The sequence below is a fragment of the Pleurodeles waltl genome, chromosome 1_1 (assembly GCF_031143425.1).
Source record: "Pleurodeles waltl isolate 20211129_DDA chromosome 1_1, aPleWal1.hap1.20221129, whole genome shotgun sequence".
Taxonomy (NCBI): domain Eukaryota; kingdom Metazoa; phylum Chordata; class Amphibia; order Caudata; family Salamandridae; genus Pleurodeles; species Pleurodeles waltl.
In genome coordinates this window covers 52,586,856-52,601,254 of record NC_090436.1, presented here as the reverse complement: position 1 = coordinate 52,601,254, position 14,399 = coordinate 52,586,856, and the positions used below count along the sequence as shown (strand labels likewise).

At 48.3% G+C, this 14,399-nt stretch overlaps 1 protein-coding gene across 3 annotated transcripts in view; it reads left to right on the top strand.

Moving 5' to 3' along the window:
• The window catches only part of LOC138261608 (dual specificity testis-specific protein kinase 1-like), a 377,555-nt gene that overhangs the window by 276,928 nt on the left and 86,228 nt on the right, over positions 1-14,399 (top strand). For all 3 annotated transcript variants that reach the window (XM_069210760.1, XM_069210858.1, XM_069210947.1), the window contains 3 exons: positions 4,573-4,621; positions 7,270-7,416; positions 13,319-13,401. In XM_069210760.1, the coding sequence (XP_069066861.1) occupies positions 4,573-4,621; positions 7,270-7,416; positions 13,319-13,401 (279 nt within the window). The remainder of the gene's footprint in view (positions 1-4,572; positions 4,622-7,269; positions 7,417-13,318; positions 13,402-14,399) is intronic.

Here is a 14,399-nt window from a genome sequence, read left to right as displayed (position 1 = left end):
TTTACCTAAAATCGGCCAATCTGCCCCAAGGGGGGCAGAAATGGCCTAAATACAATTTGCCCCCCAGGGGAGCGACCCTTGCCTGATGGGTCGCTCCCCATCTCGAAAAAAACAAACAAACAAAAAAAAAAAACACAAAAAAAACATTTGCCCTGGTGCCCTGAGGGTTCTGCCCCCCCCCCCTGGTGGCAGTTCGGCCTAATAATAGGCTGAACTGCCCCCAGGGGGGGCATAAATGGCCTAAAATAAATTTGCCCCCGCCCCCGGAAGCGACCCTTGCCTACGGGGTCGCTCCCCCTACGTGACATTGGCGCCAAAAAACAAATCCCCGGTGCCTAGTGGTTTCTACCCCCTTGGGGGCAGATTGACCTAAAATCGGCCAATCTGCCCCCAGGGGGGCAGAAATGGTCTAAATACAATTTGCCCCCCAGGGGAGCGACCCTTGCCTGATGGGTCGCTCCCCATCTCTAAAAAAAGAAACACAAAAAAAAAAAAAAACACAAAAAAAAAAAATTGCCCTGGCGCCTAGAGGGTTCTGCCCCCCCCCCCTGGGGGCAGTTCGGCCTAATAATAGGCCGAACTGCCCCCAGGGGGGGCAGAAATGGCCTAAAATAAATTGCCCTCCCCCCCAGGGAGCGACCCTTGCCTAAGGGGTCACTCCCTTTGCGTGAAATTCACGCAAAGAAAAAACTCCCTGGTGTCTAGTGGTTTCTACCCCCCTTGGGGGCAGATTGGCCTCATCAAAATAGGCCAATCTGCCCCCAAGGGGGGCAGAAATGGCCAAAATATAATTTTCCCCCAAGGGGAGCGACCCTTGCCTAAGGGGTCGCTCCCCACCAAAAAAATAAAATAAAATGAAACATTAAAAAAAAAAAAAAAAAAAAAAAAAAAAGGTCCCTGGTGCCTAGAGGTTTCTGCCCCCCCTGGGGGCAGATCGGCCTAATAGTAGGCCGATCTGCCCCCAGGGGGGGGCAGAAAAGGCCTTCCCGAAAATATGCCCCCCCTGGGAGCGACCCTTGCCCAAGGGGTCGCTCCCTTTTGTCAATAACAATTAAAAAAAAAAAATCCCTGGTGTCTAGTGGTTTCTACCCCCCTTGGGGGCAGATTGGCCTCATCAAAATAGGCCAATCTGCCCCCAAGGGGGGCAGAAATGGCCAAAATATAATTTTCCCCCAAGGGGAGCGACCCTTGCCTAAGGGGTCGCTCCCCACCCAAAAAAAAAGAAATGAAACATAAAAAAAAAAAAAAAAAGGGTCCCTGGTGCCTAGAGGTTTCTGCCCCCCCTGGGGGCAGAAAAGGCCTTCTCAAAAAAATGCCCCCTCTGGGAGCGACCCTTGCCCAAGGGGTCGCTCCCTTTTGTCAGTTTCAATAAAAAAAAAAAAATCCCTGGTGTCTAGTGGGGTTTCAAAAGCCGGATTGCAAGCAATCCGGCTTTTGAAACCCTCGGAGGGACTTCAAAGGGAAGGAAATACTTTTCCTTCCCTTTGAAGCCTCTCCGGGCCTCCCAAGTGATGGAAAAAGAAATGCTTTTGCATTTCTTTTTCAATCGCGCTGGAAGCAGAGCTTCCAGCGCGACTAGGGAGGCCCCTGTGACAAATCAGCGCGTGCTCGCGCGCTGACGTCACAGGGGGGGGGTCGGGGGTGGAAGGGGAAGGTCTTCCCCTTCCATCCCGACTTGGGGGGGGGAAGGGGGATGCACGGGGGCGCGCTAGCGCGCCCCCAAGTTCCCCTGTGCCATGGACGAGATGATTTCGTCCAAGGCACAGGGGAACTGTAGCCTTGGACGAGATGATCTCGTCCAAGGCACAGAACCGGTTAAAGGGATGCTTTTCCTAATCTGTATGGCTACACCCCTTGCTTCCGTGGTAATACCAGCATATGCTAGGGTGGTATACTCCCCTCTGCCAGGAACTTTCAATGGGTGCCTTGGAAGTGGGCTTCTTGAAGAATGATCATATCTGGCAGCTTTCGTTTAATATAGTGCATCACTAGGCTCATCTTAACTTTTTTTGCCAAGGCTGTTGACGTTCCACATCAGTTTTCTTAGTGTTGGGTCAGCCACCTATCCAGTCTGTGCCATGGGGATCTTCTAGTGTTGGTGTCATTGTGCAAATATAAATACATGTCTTAGCCTGGCCCTGTGACTGCAGCGCCTTCATGTCAATGAAAGTAACCACATTCAAACTGGTCCTAACTACCCTTTGAACCCTTTTTTACCCCCCTCTTCTTGCCCCCCCCCCCCAATATCTCCCCCAGCAGTGAAGTGTGGCAACCGTGCCAAACCATGCTTGAAAAGAGCCTGAGAAGCCTGTAGGCCACCCGTCATTTTGCCCTGTACAACCCCAGAAAGTTAAACTTGCATCAGTAGAATATGCTATGAACAGAAATAATGCAGCCCTTGTTTTCTGTTATGAGTTCTATGCAAAGAGTCGAAGCCAACCCAGAAGGGACGGGCGAGACCCCACAACCTATATCTCTGCCATTCGGCACTTGTTTTAGTACCAGTCACATCATTACGAAGTCCCCGCGAGTTCCGATACTATATTGTCTGAGGGTGCAGTGTCTTGGTCTCCCTCGAGCGCTTCATTGGCCACCACTGGGATAAGGGGCTTTGTATCCAGTGTCCAGTTCAGCTCCAGTTTCACCGTGTGTGGAATCCTCTTCCAGTGTCTTTCCTGTTCTTTTTCCTGTCTGTGGGCCAGTCCACTTCTGAATCGGAGGTAGCTTCGAAATGCCCCACTGCAGTTTTTCCTCACCATTTCACGTCTACGTCTCCTCCCAGTGTGCTTCCTCTCTTTCGGCCGAGCTCCTTCCTTGATATAAGGAAGTGCTCTGGGGTCTATGGCTCCTGTCCACGCCAGTTTAGGGCACTCCTCCAACCATGTCCACACCTCTTCTGGTGTTTGAAAAAGGAATGACTTCCCTTAGAGCAGGATTTTGAGTTTGGTTTGGAATAGAAGGATATATTGCAAATTAAGCCCCCTCAGTCTGTCCTTGACTGAGGCAAAAGTGCACTGCTGCTTCTGAACTTCCCTGGAGTAGTGGGGGAATATGAGGATTTTGGGTTCTCCCGGCACACTTCTCCCAGTTTGCGCACCTCTGTTATGACCATGTCCTGGTGTTGATAATCCTAAAAACATGCAATCACTGTTCTATAAGGAGCCCCGAGTATAGGTTTGTTCCCCAGTGCATGATGCACCCTATCGATAATAAAGCAGGAGGAGAACTTGTCACGAGGAAGAATGTCTCACAATCACAGATCAAGGAATCGTGTCATATCAAGACTCTGTCCCTTCTGGAAATCCCACAAACAGTAGGTTACTCCGACTGGTGCGGTTTTCTGCATCCTCCAGCTGCGAATACTACGTCCTTCGTGGTGGCCTGTGCTTCAGTCCCTTCCTTTTGGAGGCCCGTGACAGTGTCTTCCAACTCAGATCCTTGATTCTGTCAAGGAGTCTCTTCCGCCACATTGCGTAGGTCTTGGCACAGAAGCGATACTTAAGAGTGTACTTCTTCCACTCTGCCTTACAGTGTCTCTCGGGATGCTTGCATTGCCAGGAGTAGAGCAGCGGTGTCGGGCATTTGTGGTGGGTTTGTCTCACAATGGGGGGGGGTCACCACTTTGGTGTTGCGGTCGAGTCTCCCCTGGTGTTGTCGCCTCGGTTCAAGGTGACAGAGCATGCATGCGGGCGTGTCTGCGGTGGGGGTGGCCTTCAAATAGGTCCTGCCTGCCCCACTCTCTCCAACTTTTTGTGCCGAGAATTAAATTCAGAGCATCAGCTTTTGATGTGCAACAAGAGAGGGAAAGAGATAACTCATTTAGTGGATGAACTGCTAAATGTGTAATGAAAACACCCGAGATCAGTCCTAACTTTCCCACTTAAAGCAACTATGTGGTCATGGGCAATTCTTTTGTTTAACTTTGCCTCATTTTCCTTCATTCTCACATATGAGCACCTTGAAATGCATGAGTTCAGGATGTGCGCTGTACAAAACATTCTCTTGTGTTTTATCAAACTCAGATGTCATCCGTCTGTAATAATAACCCAGGGGTCCACATGACAACTGCCTTTTTATTCATCATTGGCACTGTTGTCAGAGTAAGGAGGCATGAATATTTCTAAATTCTAAGGTTTGGAAGCTGGCAATTAAAAAAACATACTTCTCAATACATCAATCTAGTAATATTTACTACTAATGTGAAATGTTTCTGCTTGTTTATGGAATACACTTTTTAAAACATTTGTAGAGCCTTTCTCATATTTATAAATGTTTGTTGCAGGATGACTTTAAAAATTAATGCATTTCTTAAGTCGTGCAGGACACTTAATTTGCTTCTTTTCGTTTACTTCAGTTAATATATGAATAAAAATAATCGCCCATTTTTTAAAGAAGGTTCTGCATGTTAGTGCTCAGCTGATTAAACAGCACCACAGTGCTGCTGTAAAAATTACAAGGGCCGCACTTTGAGTATCACTGTTGGCTGTCACTTGTGGTTGGGTGTCCTTCATCACTTGACATGGGTGGATTTCAGAAAATGTATCAATATGTTTCTGTTTTGTGTCTTTGCAGGTTCATGGGGGTCTGCGTCCACCAGGGGCAGCTGCACGCTCTGACGGAGGTGAGATAGCACATAGAAGCATGGGGTAACAGAGCAATCCTAGCATTGGTCATGGGTCACGGCCTCCTGTTTACGAGGACTTCTTATTTATGCCTTCTCCATAAAGCTTTAGCCTTTTTTTATCCTACTGCATTTTATTTTCACTTCTAAGCTGCACGGTTAGGGCAGATCCAGAACTGAAGAGCAGCCTGTGTCGGTTATATTATAATCTGCCTTGACTGCTGTCTGTTGTACTTCTATTTTACTGTCATCTTTCCAATGTGCTTTTTTTAAAACCTTTAGCGCGCTACATTAAGGATGCAGATTTCTTGCTTAGAATAATTGGTAACATTTAGATGCAATATAGTGCACCAAAAATAAATACCTTAAGAGTTACCAATATGATTCACACTTGATCCTGCTGTCCATAGTTATAAACATGACTAGACAGGGTCTAGCCCACAGTACATAATAGTTTTCATAGTTGTGAACATGACTAGGCAGGGTCAAGCCCACACCAGATGCTTGTTTTCATGGTTATGAACATGACTAGCCAGGGTTTAGCCCACAGTAGATACTAGTTTTCATGGTTGTGAACATGACTAGCCACAGCCTAGCTCATGTTTTCATAGCTGTGAACGTGACTTTCAAGTATGTACTTCATGCTAGATGCTTATTTAAATAGCTACAAAAATGAGTAGCCCATGTCTAGCTCTTGCTAAATGTTTGTTTTCATAGTTGTGAACAGGACTAGCCAGGGTCTAGCTCACGCTAGATGATTATTTTCATAGTTGTGCCCGTGACTAGCCTGGGTCTAGCCCTAGCTAGACACTTGTTTTTGTAGTTGTGAACATGACTAGTGAGGGTCTAGCCCACACTAGATGCTTGTTTTCGTCGTTGTTAATATGACTAGTCAGTATCTAGCTCACTCCCAGTCCTGCTTTTCATAGTTGTGAACATGACTAGCCAGGGTCTAGCCTACGCTAGACATTGTTTTTATGGTTATGTTCATGACTATCCAGGATCTAGCCCGCACTGGATGCTTGTTTTGTAGTTGTGAACATGACTAGTGAGGGTCTAGCCCATGCTGGATATTTTTCATAATTGTGAACATGACTAGCCAGGGTCTATCCCACGCTAAACACTTATTTAAATGGTTATGTATTTGACTACCCAGGGTCTAGCCCGTACTGGATGCTTGTTTTCATAGCTGTGAACGTGACTAGCCAGGGTCTAGCCCATGCTAGACACTTGTTTTTGTAGTTGTGAACATGACTAGCCAGGGTGTAGCCCACTTCAGATGCTTGTTTTCATAGTTGTGAACATGACTAGCCAAGGTGTAGCCCACTCTAGATGCTTGTTTTCATAGTTTTGAACATGACTAGCAAGGGTTTAGGTCATGTCTTCACAGTTGTGATCATGACTAGCCAGTTGCTGGCTCACTCTCAATGCTGCTTTTCATAGTTGTGTTGTGAACGTGACTAGCAACGGTCTAGCCCATGCTGAACGCTTGTGTTCATGGTTGTGAATGTGACCAACCAGGGTCTAGCCTATGGTAGATGCTTGGTTTTGTAGTTGTGAACATGACTAGCCAGGGTCTAGTCCATACTAGACTCTAGCTTTTGTAGTTGTGAGCGTAACTAGCCAGGGGCCAACCTATGCTAGACGCTTGTTTTCATAGTTGTAAACGTGACTAGCCATGGTCTAGCCCACGCTAGACGCATGTTTCATAGTTGTGCACACGGCTAGCCAGGGTGTAGCTTATGTTTTTATAGTTGTGAACATGAGTAGCCAGTATCTAGCTCATGCTAGGTGCTTGTTTTCATAGGTAGGAAAATGAGTAGTCCGTGTCTAGCTTTCGCTAGATATTAGTTTTCATAGTTGTGAACATGACTAGCCAGGGTCTAGCTCATGCTAGATGCTTCAGTTTGGAGTTGTAATGTGGTCACCTGTCTTCTGCTCGACCTCTGAGCTTGTGTTCATAGTTGTAAACATGTTTGACAGGGGTCTAGCTCTCGCTAAATGCTTGTTGTCAGTGTTGAAGACACCACTGGTCATTCTCTAGCTCACACGCTTTGCTTGTTTTCAGAATTATAAGTGTAGCTACCCACTCTAACATGTAGCTGGCCCTTGATGCTTCATTGCAGACCTCTGAACATTGCTTACCAGTCTGGAGCTCACGGTCCGTGCTTGTTCTCTGTTATAAATATGGCTGCTCATGCTTTAGAATCTAGCTCAAGCTTGATGCTTAATTTCAGAGCTTTGATTGCTAGTCAGCCTGCGGCTCACACTCCATAACATGTTTTCAGATTTATAAATATGTCTGCCCACTCTCGATCATCTAGTTCTCATTTAATGCTTAATTTCAGAGCCATGAACATTGCTGGTCAGCCTGCAGCTCACGGTCCATGCTTGTTTCCATAGTGATAAATATGGCTGCCTGTTCTCTAGGATCTAGCTCACACTTGTTGCTTCATTTCAGAGCCATGAACATTGCTGGCCAGCCTGCAGCTTGAGCTCCGTGCTTGTACCGTCCTCTCACCCTTATTTTCAGAGTTTTAAATATGGCTGACCACTCTCTAGCATGTAGCTAGCACTAGATGTGTAATTTCAGGGCTCTGATCATTGCTTGCCAGCCTTCAACTCACGCTGCATGCTTTTTTTCACAGTACATAAACGGAGGGAACCTGGAGCAGCTTCTGGACAGCGCAGAGCAGCTCTCGTGGTCTGTGCGCATGAAACTGGCGCTGGACATTGCGAAGGGCTTACGCTACCTGCACTCCAAAGGTGTCTTCCACCGGGATCTCACCTCTAAGGTAGGAAGGCATCCTTTGTACATCACTATCTCAACAACCAGCATATATCTTTTAATGGCACTTCCTTCTCTGTCCTGGTGTTAACACTGCTCACTGTGCTGCCCACTGTAAAGACCCAGGCGACCCTGAGGTGGAAGGGTAGTTACAACGGCTTCATCTGGAGTAAAGTAGGACACCGCCTGTAGCCACTGCCTGCTGAGTCATAAGTGCACCCACCACACCACCTCCCCATCACTTGCTTCTCATCACCCCACACCCTGATTGATCCTCCCAACCAGCCCTTCAACCGGGTAGAGCTCCTGTCACTGCATTGTCAGCATGCTTCCCAAGAAGAGCTGCCCTCACTGCAGTGTCAGCATACTTACCAGGAAGAGCTCCTCTCACTGTAGTGTCAGCAAGCTTACCAGGAAGATCTTCCCTCACTGCAGTAACAGCAAACTTACCAAGAAGAGCCTCCCTCACTGCAGTGTCAGCATGCTTACCAAGAAGAGCTGCCCTCACTGCGGTGTCATCATGCTTACGAAGAAAAGCTCCTCTCACTGCAGTGTCAGCAAGCTTACCAGGAAGACCTTCCCTCACTGCAGTATCAGCAAGCTTACCAAGAAGAGCCTCCCTCACTGCAGTGTCAGCATGCTTACCAAGAAGAGCTGCCCTCATTGCAGTGACAGTATACTTACCAGGAAGAGCGCCCCTCACTGCAGAGTCAGCATGCTTACCAGAAAGCGCACCCCTCACTGCACTGTCAGCATACTTAAAGAAGACCTCCCCTCACTGCAGTGTCAGCATACTTACCAAGAAGAGCTCCCCTCAGTGCGATATCAGCATGCTTACCAAGAAGAGTTCCCCTCACTGCAGTGTCAGCATGCTTACCAAGAAGAGCTCCCCTCACTGCAGTGTCAGCATGCTTACCAGAAAACGCTCCTCTCACTCCAGTGTCAGCATGCTTACCAGGAAGAGATTCCCTCACTGCAGTGTCAGCACGCTTACTAGGAAAAGCACCCCTCACTGCAGTGTCAGCATGCTTACCAGAAAGAGCACCCCTCACTGCAGTGTCAGCATGCTTACCAGAAAGAGCACCCCTCACTGCAGTATCAGCATGCTTACAAAGAAAAGCTCCTCTCACTGCATTGTTAACAAGCTTACCAGGAAGAGCTCCCCTCACTGCAATATCAGCATGCTTACCAGGAAGACCTCACCTCACTGCGGTGTCGGCATGCTTACCAAGAAGAGGTCCCCTCACTGCAGTGTTGGCATGCTTACCAAGAAGAGCTCCCGTTACTGCAGTGTCAGCATGCTAACAAAGAATATCTCTCCTTACTGCAGCATGCTTACCAAGGAGAGCTCCCCTCACTGCAGTGTCGGCATGCTTACAAAGAATATCTCTCCTTACTGCAGTACCAGCATGCTTACGAAGAAGAGCTCCCCTCACTCCAGTGTCAGTATACTTACCAGGAAGGGCTCCCCTCACTGCAGTGTCGACATGCTTACTAAGAAAAGTTCACCTTGCTGCAGTCTCACTATTCTTACCTGGAAGAGTTTCCCTCACTACAATGTTAACATGCTTACCAGGAAGAGCTCCCTCACTGCAGTGTCAGGATGCCTACAAAGAAAAGCTCCCCTTACTGCAGTATCAGCATGCTTACCAAGAAGAGCTCCCCTCACTGCAATATCAGCATGCTTACCAAGAAGAGAAGATCTACCCTCACTGCAGTGTCAGCATGCTAACCAGGAAGAGCTCCCCTCACTGCAGTGTCAGCATGCTTGCCAGGAAGAGCACCCCACACTGCAGTGTCAGCATGCTTACCAGGAAGAGCTTCCCTCACTGCAGTGTCAGCATACGTAGCAGGAAGAGCTTCCCTCACTGCAGTCAGCATGCTTGCCAGAAAGATCTTCCCTCGGTGCAGTCAGCATGCTTACCAGAAAGAGCTCCCCTCACTGCAGTGTCAGCATGCTTACCAGAAGGAGCGTCCCTCACTGCAGTGTCAGCATGCTTACCAGAAAGAACTCCCCTCACTGCAGTGTCAGCATGCTTACGAGAAAGAACACCCCTCACTGCACTGTTAACCTGCTTACCAGGAAGAGATTCCCTGACTGTAGTGTCAGCACGCTTACTAGGAATAACACCCCTCACTGCAGTGTCAGCATGCTTACCAGAAAGAGCACCCCTCACTGCAGTTTCAGCATACTTACCTAGAAGAGCTCCCCTCACTGCAGTGCCTGCATACTTACCAAGAAGAGCTCCCCTCACTGCAATATCAGCATGCTTACTAAGAAGAACTCCCCTCACTGCAGTGTCAGCATGCTTACCAAGAAGAGCTCCCCTCACTGCAGTGTCAACATACTTACCAGGAAGACCTCACCTCACTGCAGTGTCGGCATGCTACCAAGAAGAGCTCCCCTCACTGCAGTGTCAGCATGCTTACCATGAAGGGCTCCCCTTACTGCAGTGTCAGCATGCTTACAAAGAATATCTCTCCTTACTGCAGTGCCAGCATGCGTACCAAGAAGAGCTTCCCTCACTCCAGTGTCAGCATACTTACCAGGAAGAGCTCCCCTCACTGCAGTGTCGGCATGCTTACCAAGAAAAGCTCTCCTTACTGCAGTGCCAACATGCTTACCAGGAAGAGCTCCCCTCACTGCAATATCAGCATGCTTACCAAGAAGAGCTCTCCTCACTGCAGTGTCAACATGGTTACCTAGAAGACCTCCCCTCACTGCAGTGGCAGCGTGCTTACCAGGAAGAGCTTCCCTCACTGCAGTGTCAGCATACTTAGCAGAAAGAGCTCCCCTCTCTGCAGTGTCAGCATGCTTACCAGAAAGAGCACCCCTCGCTGCAGTGTCAGCATGCTTACAAAGAATATCTCCCCTTACTGCAGTGTCAGCATGCTTACCAGAAAGAGCACCCATCGCTTCAGTGTCAGCATGCCTACAAAGAAAAGCTCCCCTTACTGCAGTATCAGCATGCTTACCAAGAAGAGCTCCCCTCACTGCAGTATCAGCATGCTTACCAAGAAGAGCTCTCGTCACTGCAGTGTCAGCATACTTACCAAGAAGAGCTTCCCTCACTGCAATATCAGCATGCTTATCAAGAAGAGCTCCCCTCACTGCAGTGTCAGCATACTTACCAGGAAGAACTCCCTCACTGCTGTCTGCATGCTTACTAAGAAAAGCTCACCTTGCTGCAGTCTCAGTACTCTTACCTGGAAGAGCTTCCCTCACTGCAGTGCCAGCATACTTACCAAGAAGAGCTCCCCTCACTGCACTATCAGCATGCTTACCAAGAAGAGCTCAGCATGGTTACCTAGATGACCTCCCCTCACTGCAGTGTGAGCGTGCTTACCAGGAAGAGCTTCCCTCACTGAAGTGTCAGCATACGTAGCAGGAAGAGCTCCCCTCGCTGCAGTGTCAGCATGCTTACAAAGAATATCTCCCCTTACTGCAGTGTCAGCATGCTTACCAGAAAGAGCACCCATCACTGCAGTGTCAGCATGCTTACCAGGAAGAGCTCCCCTCACTGCATTGTCTGCATACTTAGCAGGAAGAGCTCCCCTCACTGCAGTGTCTGCATACTTAGCAAGAAGAGCTCCCCTCACTGCAGCATACTTACAAGGAAGAGCTCCCCTCACTGCAGTGGCAGCATGCTTACCAGAAAGAGCCCCCCTCACTGCAGTGTCAGCATGCTTACCAGGAAGAGCTCCCCTCACTGCAATATCAGCATGCTTACCAAGAAGAGCTCTCCTCACTGCAGTGTCAGCATGGTTACCTAGAAGACCTCCCCTCACTGCAGTGTTAGCGTGCTTACCAGGAAGAGCTTCCCTCACTGCAGTGTCAGCATACTTAGCAGAAAGAGCTCCCCTCGCTGCAGTGTCAGCATGCTTACCAGAAAGAGCACCCCTCGCTGCAGTGTCAGCATGCTTACAAAGAATATCTCCCCTTACTGCAGTGTCAGCATGCTTACCAGAAAGAGCACCCATCACTGCAGTGTTGCCATGCTTACTAAGAAAAGCTCCCCTTTCTGCAGCCTCAATACTCTTACCTGGAAGAGCTTCCCTCACTGCAGTGTCAGCATGCTTACAAAGAAAAGCTCCCCTTGTCAGCATGCTTACAGAGAATATCTCTTCTTACTGCAGTGCCAGCATGCTTACCAAGAAGAGCTCCCCTCACTCCAGTGTCAGCATACTTACCAGGAAGAGCTCCCCTCACTGCAGTGTCAGCATGCCTATAAAGAAAAGCTCCCCTTACTGCAGTATCAGCATGCTTACCAAGAAGAGCTCCCCTCACTGCAATATCAGCATGCTTACCAAGAAGAGCTCTCCTCACTGCAGTGTCAGCATACTTACCAAGAAGAGCTTCCCTCACTGCAATATCAGCATGCTTACCAAGAAGAGCTCCCCTCACTGCAGTGTCAGCATACTTACCAGGAAGAACTCCCTCACTGCAGTGTCGGCATGCTTACTAAGAAAAGCTCACCTTGCTGCAGTCTCAGTACTCTTACCTGGAAGAGCTTCCCTCACTGCAGTGCCAGCATACTTACCAAGAAGAGCTCCCCTCACTGCAATATCAGCATGCTTACCAAGAAGAGCTCCCCTCACTGCAGTGTCAGCATGGTTACCTAGATGACCTCCCTTCACTGTGAGCGTGCTTACCAGGAAGAGCTTCCCTCACTGAAGTGTCAGCATTCTTAGCAGGAAGAGTTCCCCTCGCTGCAGTGTCAGCATGCTTACCAGAAAGAGCACCCCTCACTGCAGTGTCAGCATGCTTACAAAGAATATCTCCCCTTACTGCAGTGTCAGCATGCTTAGCAGAAAGAGCACCCATCACTGCAGTTGCCAGCATGCTTACTAAGAAAAACTCCCCTCACTGCAGTGTCAGCATACTTACCAGGAAGAGCTCCCCTCACTGCAGTGTTGGCATGCTTCCTAAGAAAAGCTCCCCTTTCTGCAGTCTCAGTACTCTTACCTGGAAGAGCTTCCCTTACTGCAGTGTCAGCATGCTTACAAAGAAAAGCTCCCCTCACTGCAGTGTCAGCAAGCTTTCCTGGAAGAGCTTCCTTCACTGCAGTTTCAGCATGCTTACAAAGAAAAGCTCCCCTCACTGCAGTGTCAGCAAGCTTACCAGGAAGAGCTTCCCTCACTGCAGTGTCTGCATACTTAGCAGGAAGAGCTCCCCTCACTGCAGCATACTTAGCAGGAAGAGCCCCCCTCACTGCAGTGTCAGCATGCGTACCAGAAAGAGCCCCCCTCACTGCAGTGTCAGCATGCTTACCAGGAAGAGCTCCCCTCACTGCAGTGTCACCATGCTTGCCAAGAAGAGCACCCCTCACCGCAGTGTCAGCATGCTTACCAGAAAGAGCTCCCCTCACTGCAGTGTCAACACACCTACCAGGAAGAGCTCCCCTCACTGCAGTGTCAACACGCCTACCAGGAAGAGCTCCCCTCACTGCAGTGTTAACACGATTACTAGGAAGAGCTTCCCTCACTGCAGTGTCAGCACGCTTACTAGGAATAGCACGCCTCACTGCAGTGTCAGCACGCTTACTAGGAATAGCACGCCTCACTGCAGTGTCAGCACGCTTACTAGGAATAGCTCTCCCACCCCAGGCTCCCCAGGGATCCCGGAAATAGCATAAGCCTTTAAGTCAGAGATGTGGGGATTTAAATGTTAGAATTAGTTTGGGTGTGGACGTGTGAAAAGACTTCAGCCCACAACTAATTTGGTTGTAGTGTCTGTAATCCCATAGCTCCAGTTTGAGTAAATTCCACCAAGCCCGACGAGGAGCTGTCTGTTTCCGTTCTCGGTTTATACCTCTAAATTTATGCCCCACTGCTGCTAGTGAAGCCTCTAAGAAACAGTTGTCTTGCGATCCCATATTGATCCACTGCAATTACCAATTTATTTGCAGAACTGTCTGGTGAAGTGCGAGGAGAATGGCTATACGGCAGTGGTTGCAGATTTTGGATTGGCCGAAAAGATCCCAGACTACAGGTAAAGCCCCGATCTCTTGGCCTGCTGTCTGGCTCCATGTGTTGCTGTGTTTAAAGAGACTGGTTCTCACAGGGTTTTGCGGTCCAGTGATGATAGGCTTGGTGGGTAGTCCTGTGTCTCTGAAGAGATCCTGCTCCTACACTGATAGAAGCCACACAGCAGAACCATGTATTTACTTTGAGTGATTGCTGCCTAGTGCTTTGGTTGGTTTATGGGTGATTTGAATTTTACCGTTTCTGCAGCCCTGTTCAGTTTGTTGGGTAGAGAGGTAGTGTTTCAGGATAAGAAAATAATAAATCCTAATAATTTGTGCCTTAATGTTCACGCTGCTTCAAACTGAAATGTATAGCAGATCTTGTTATCTGTATGACTGACTGATGTGGGATGTTTTGAAATTCTATGACTTGTATGTTAATCAAATACATTCTAGTCGAGAGCAGCCTGCTAGGTATGGGTTCTGTTGTGACTGGTCATGGTCGCGGCTTTAAATTCCTCTTGTAGTCATTGAGGCACGAGCACACACCTGTCTTGCTTCCTTCCCATGCCTAATCCCTGAGTGAACATAATCAGTTTGTTTTTTTATTTACCTCAATGATCTGCCTGACTCTCTTCCTCACTGGTCATTGGTCAGGCCCACCTAAAGATACTTTCCAGAGGAGCATTGCTTCTTTAATCTTGTTTCTGGGTGGATGCGTAAATCAAGCATCTTGTTATCAAATTGCAAGGCACTATGTCCTAGTTATCTTTGATTGGAGAGGTCGAAATGTGCCTAGCATGCGGCTGGGGCTGCACCTCTGGAAGATCTTTTAAGAAAACAAATGTTTTATCTTGTTTGCTCTTGGACTGGACCCTCTTGCCAGATCATCAACCAGAAATGGCCTTGGAAAGGATCATTTTGAGGTTTGCTTTTCCTTGAGATGTTTTTTTGTGTGGATCCTCATTAGGGATATTTCCACCACAAAGCCCATTAATCCTTTTTTCGAAGTACAATACCTAGG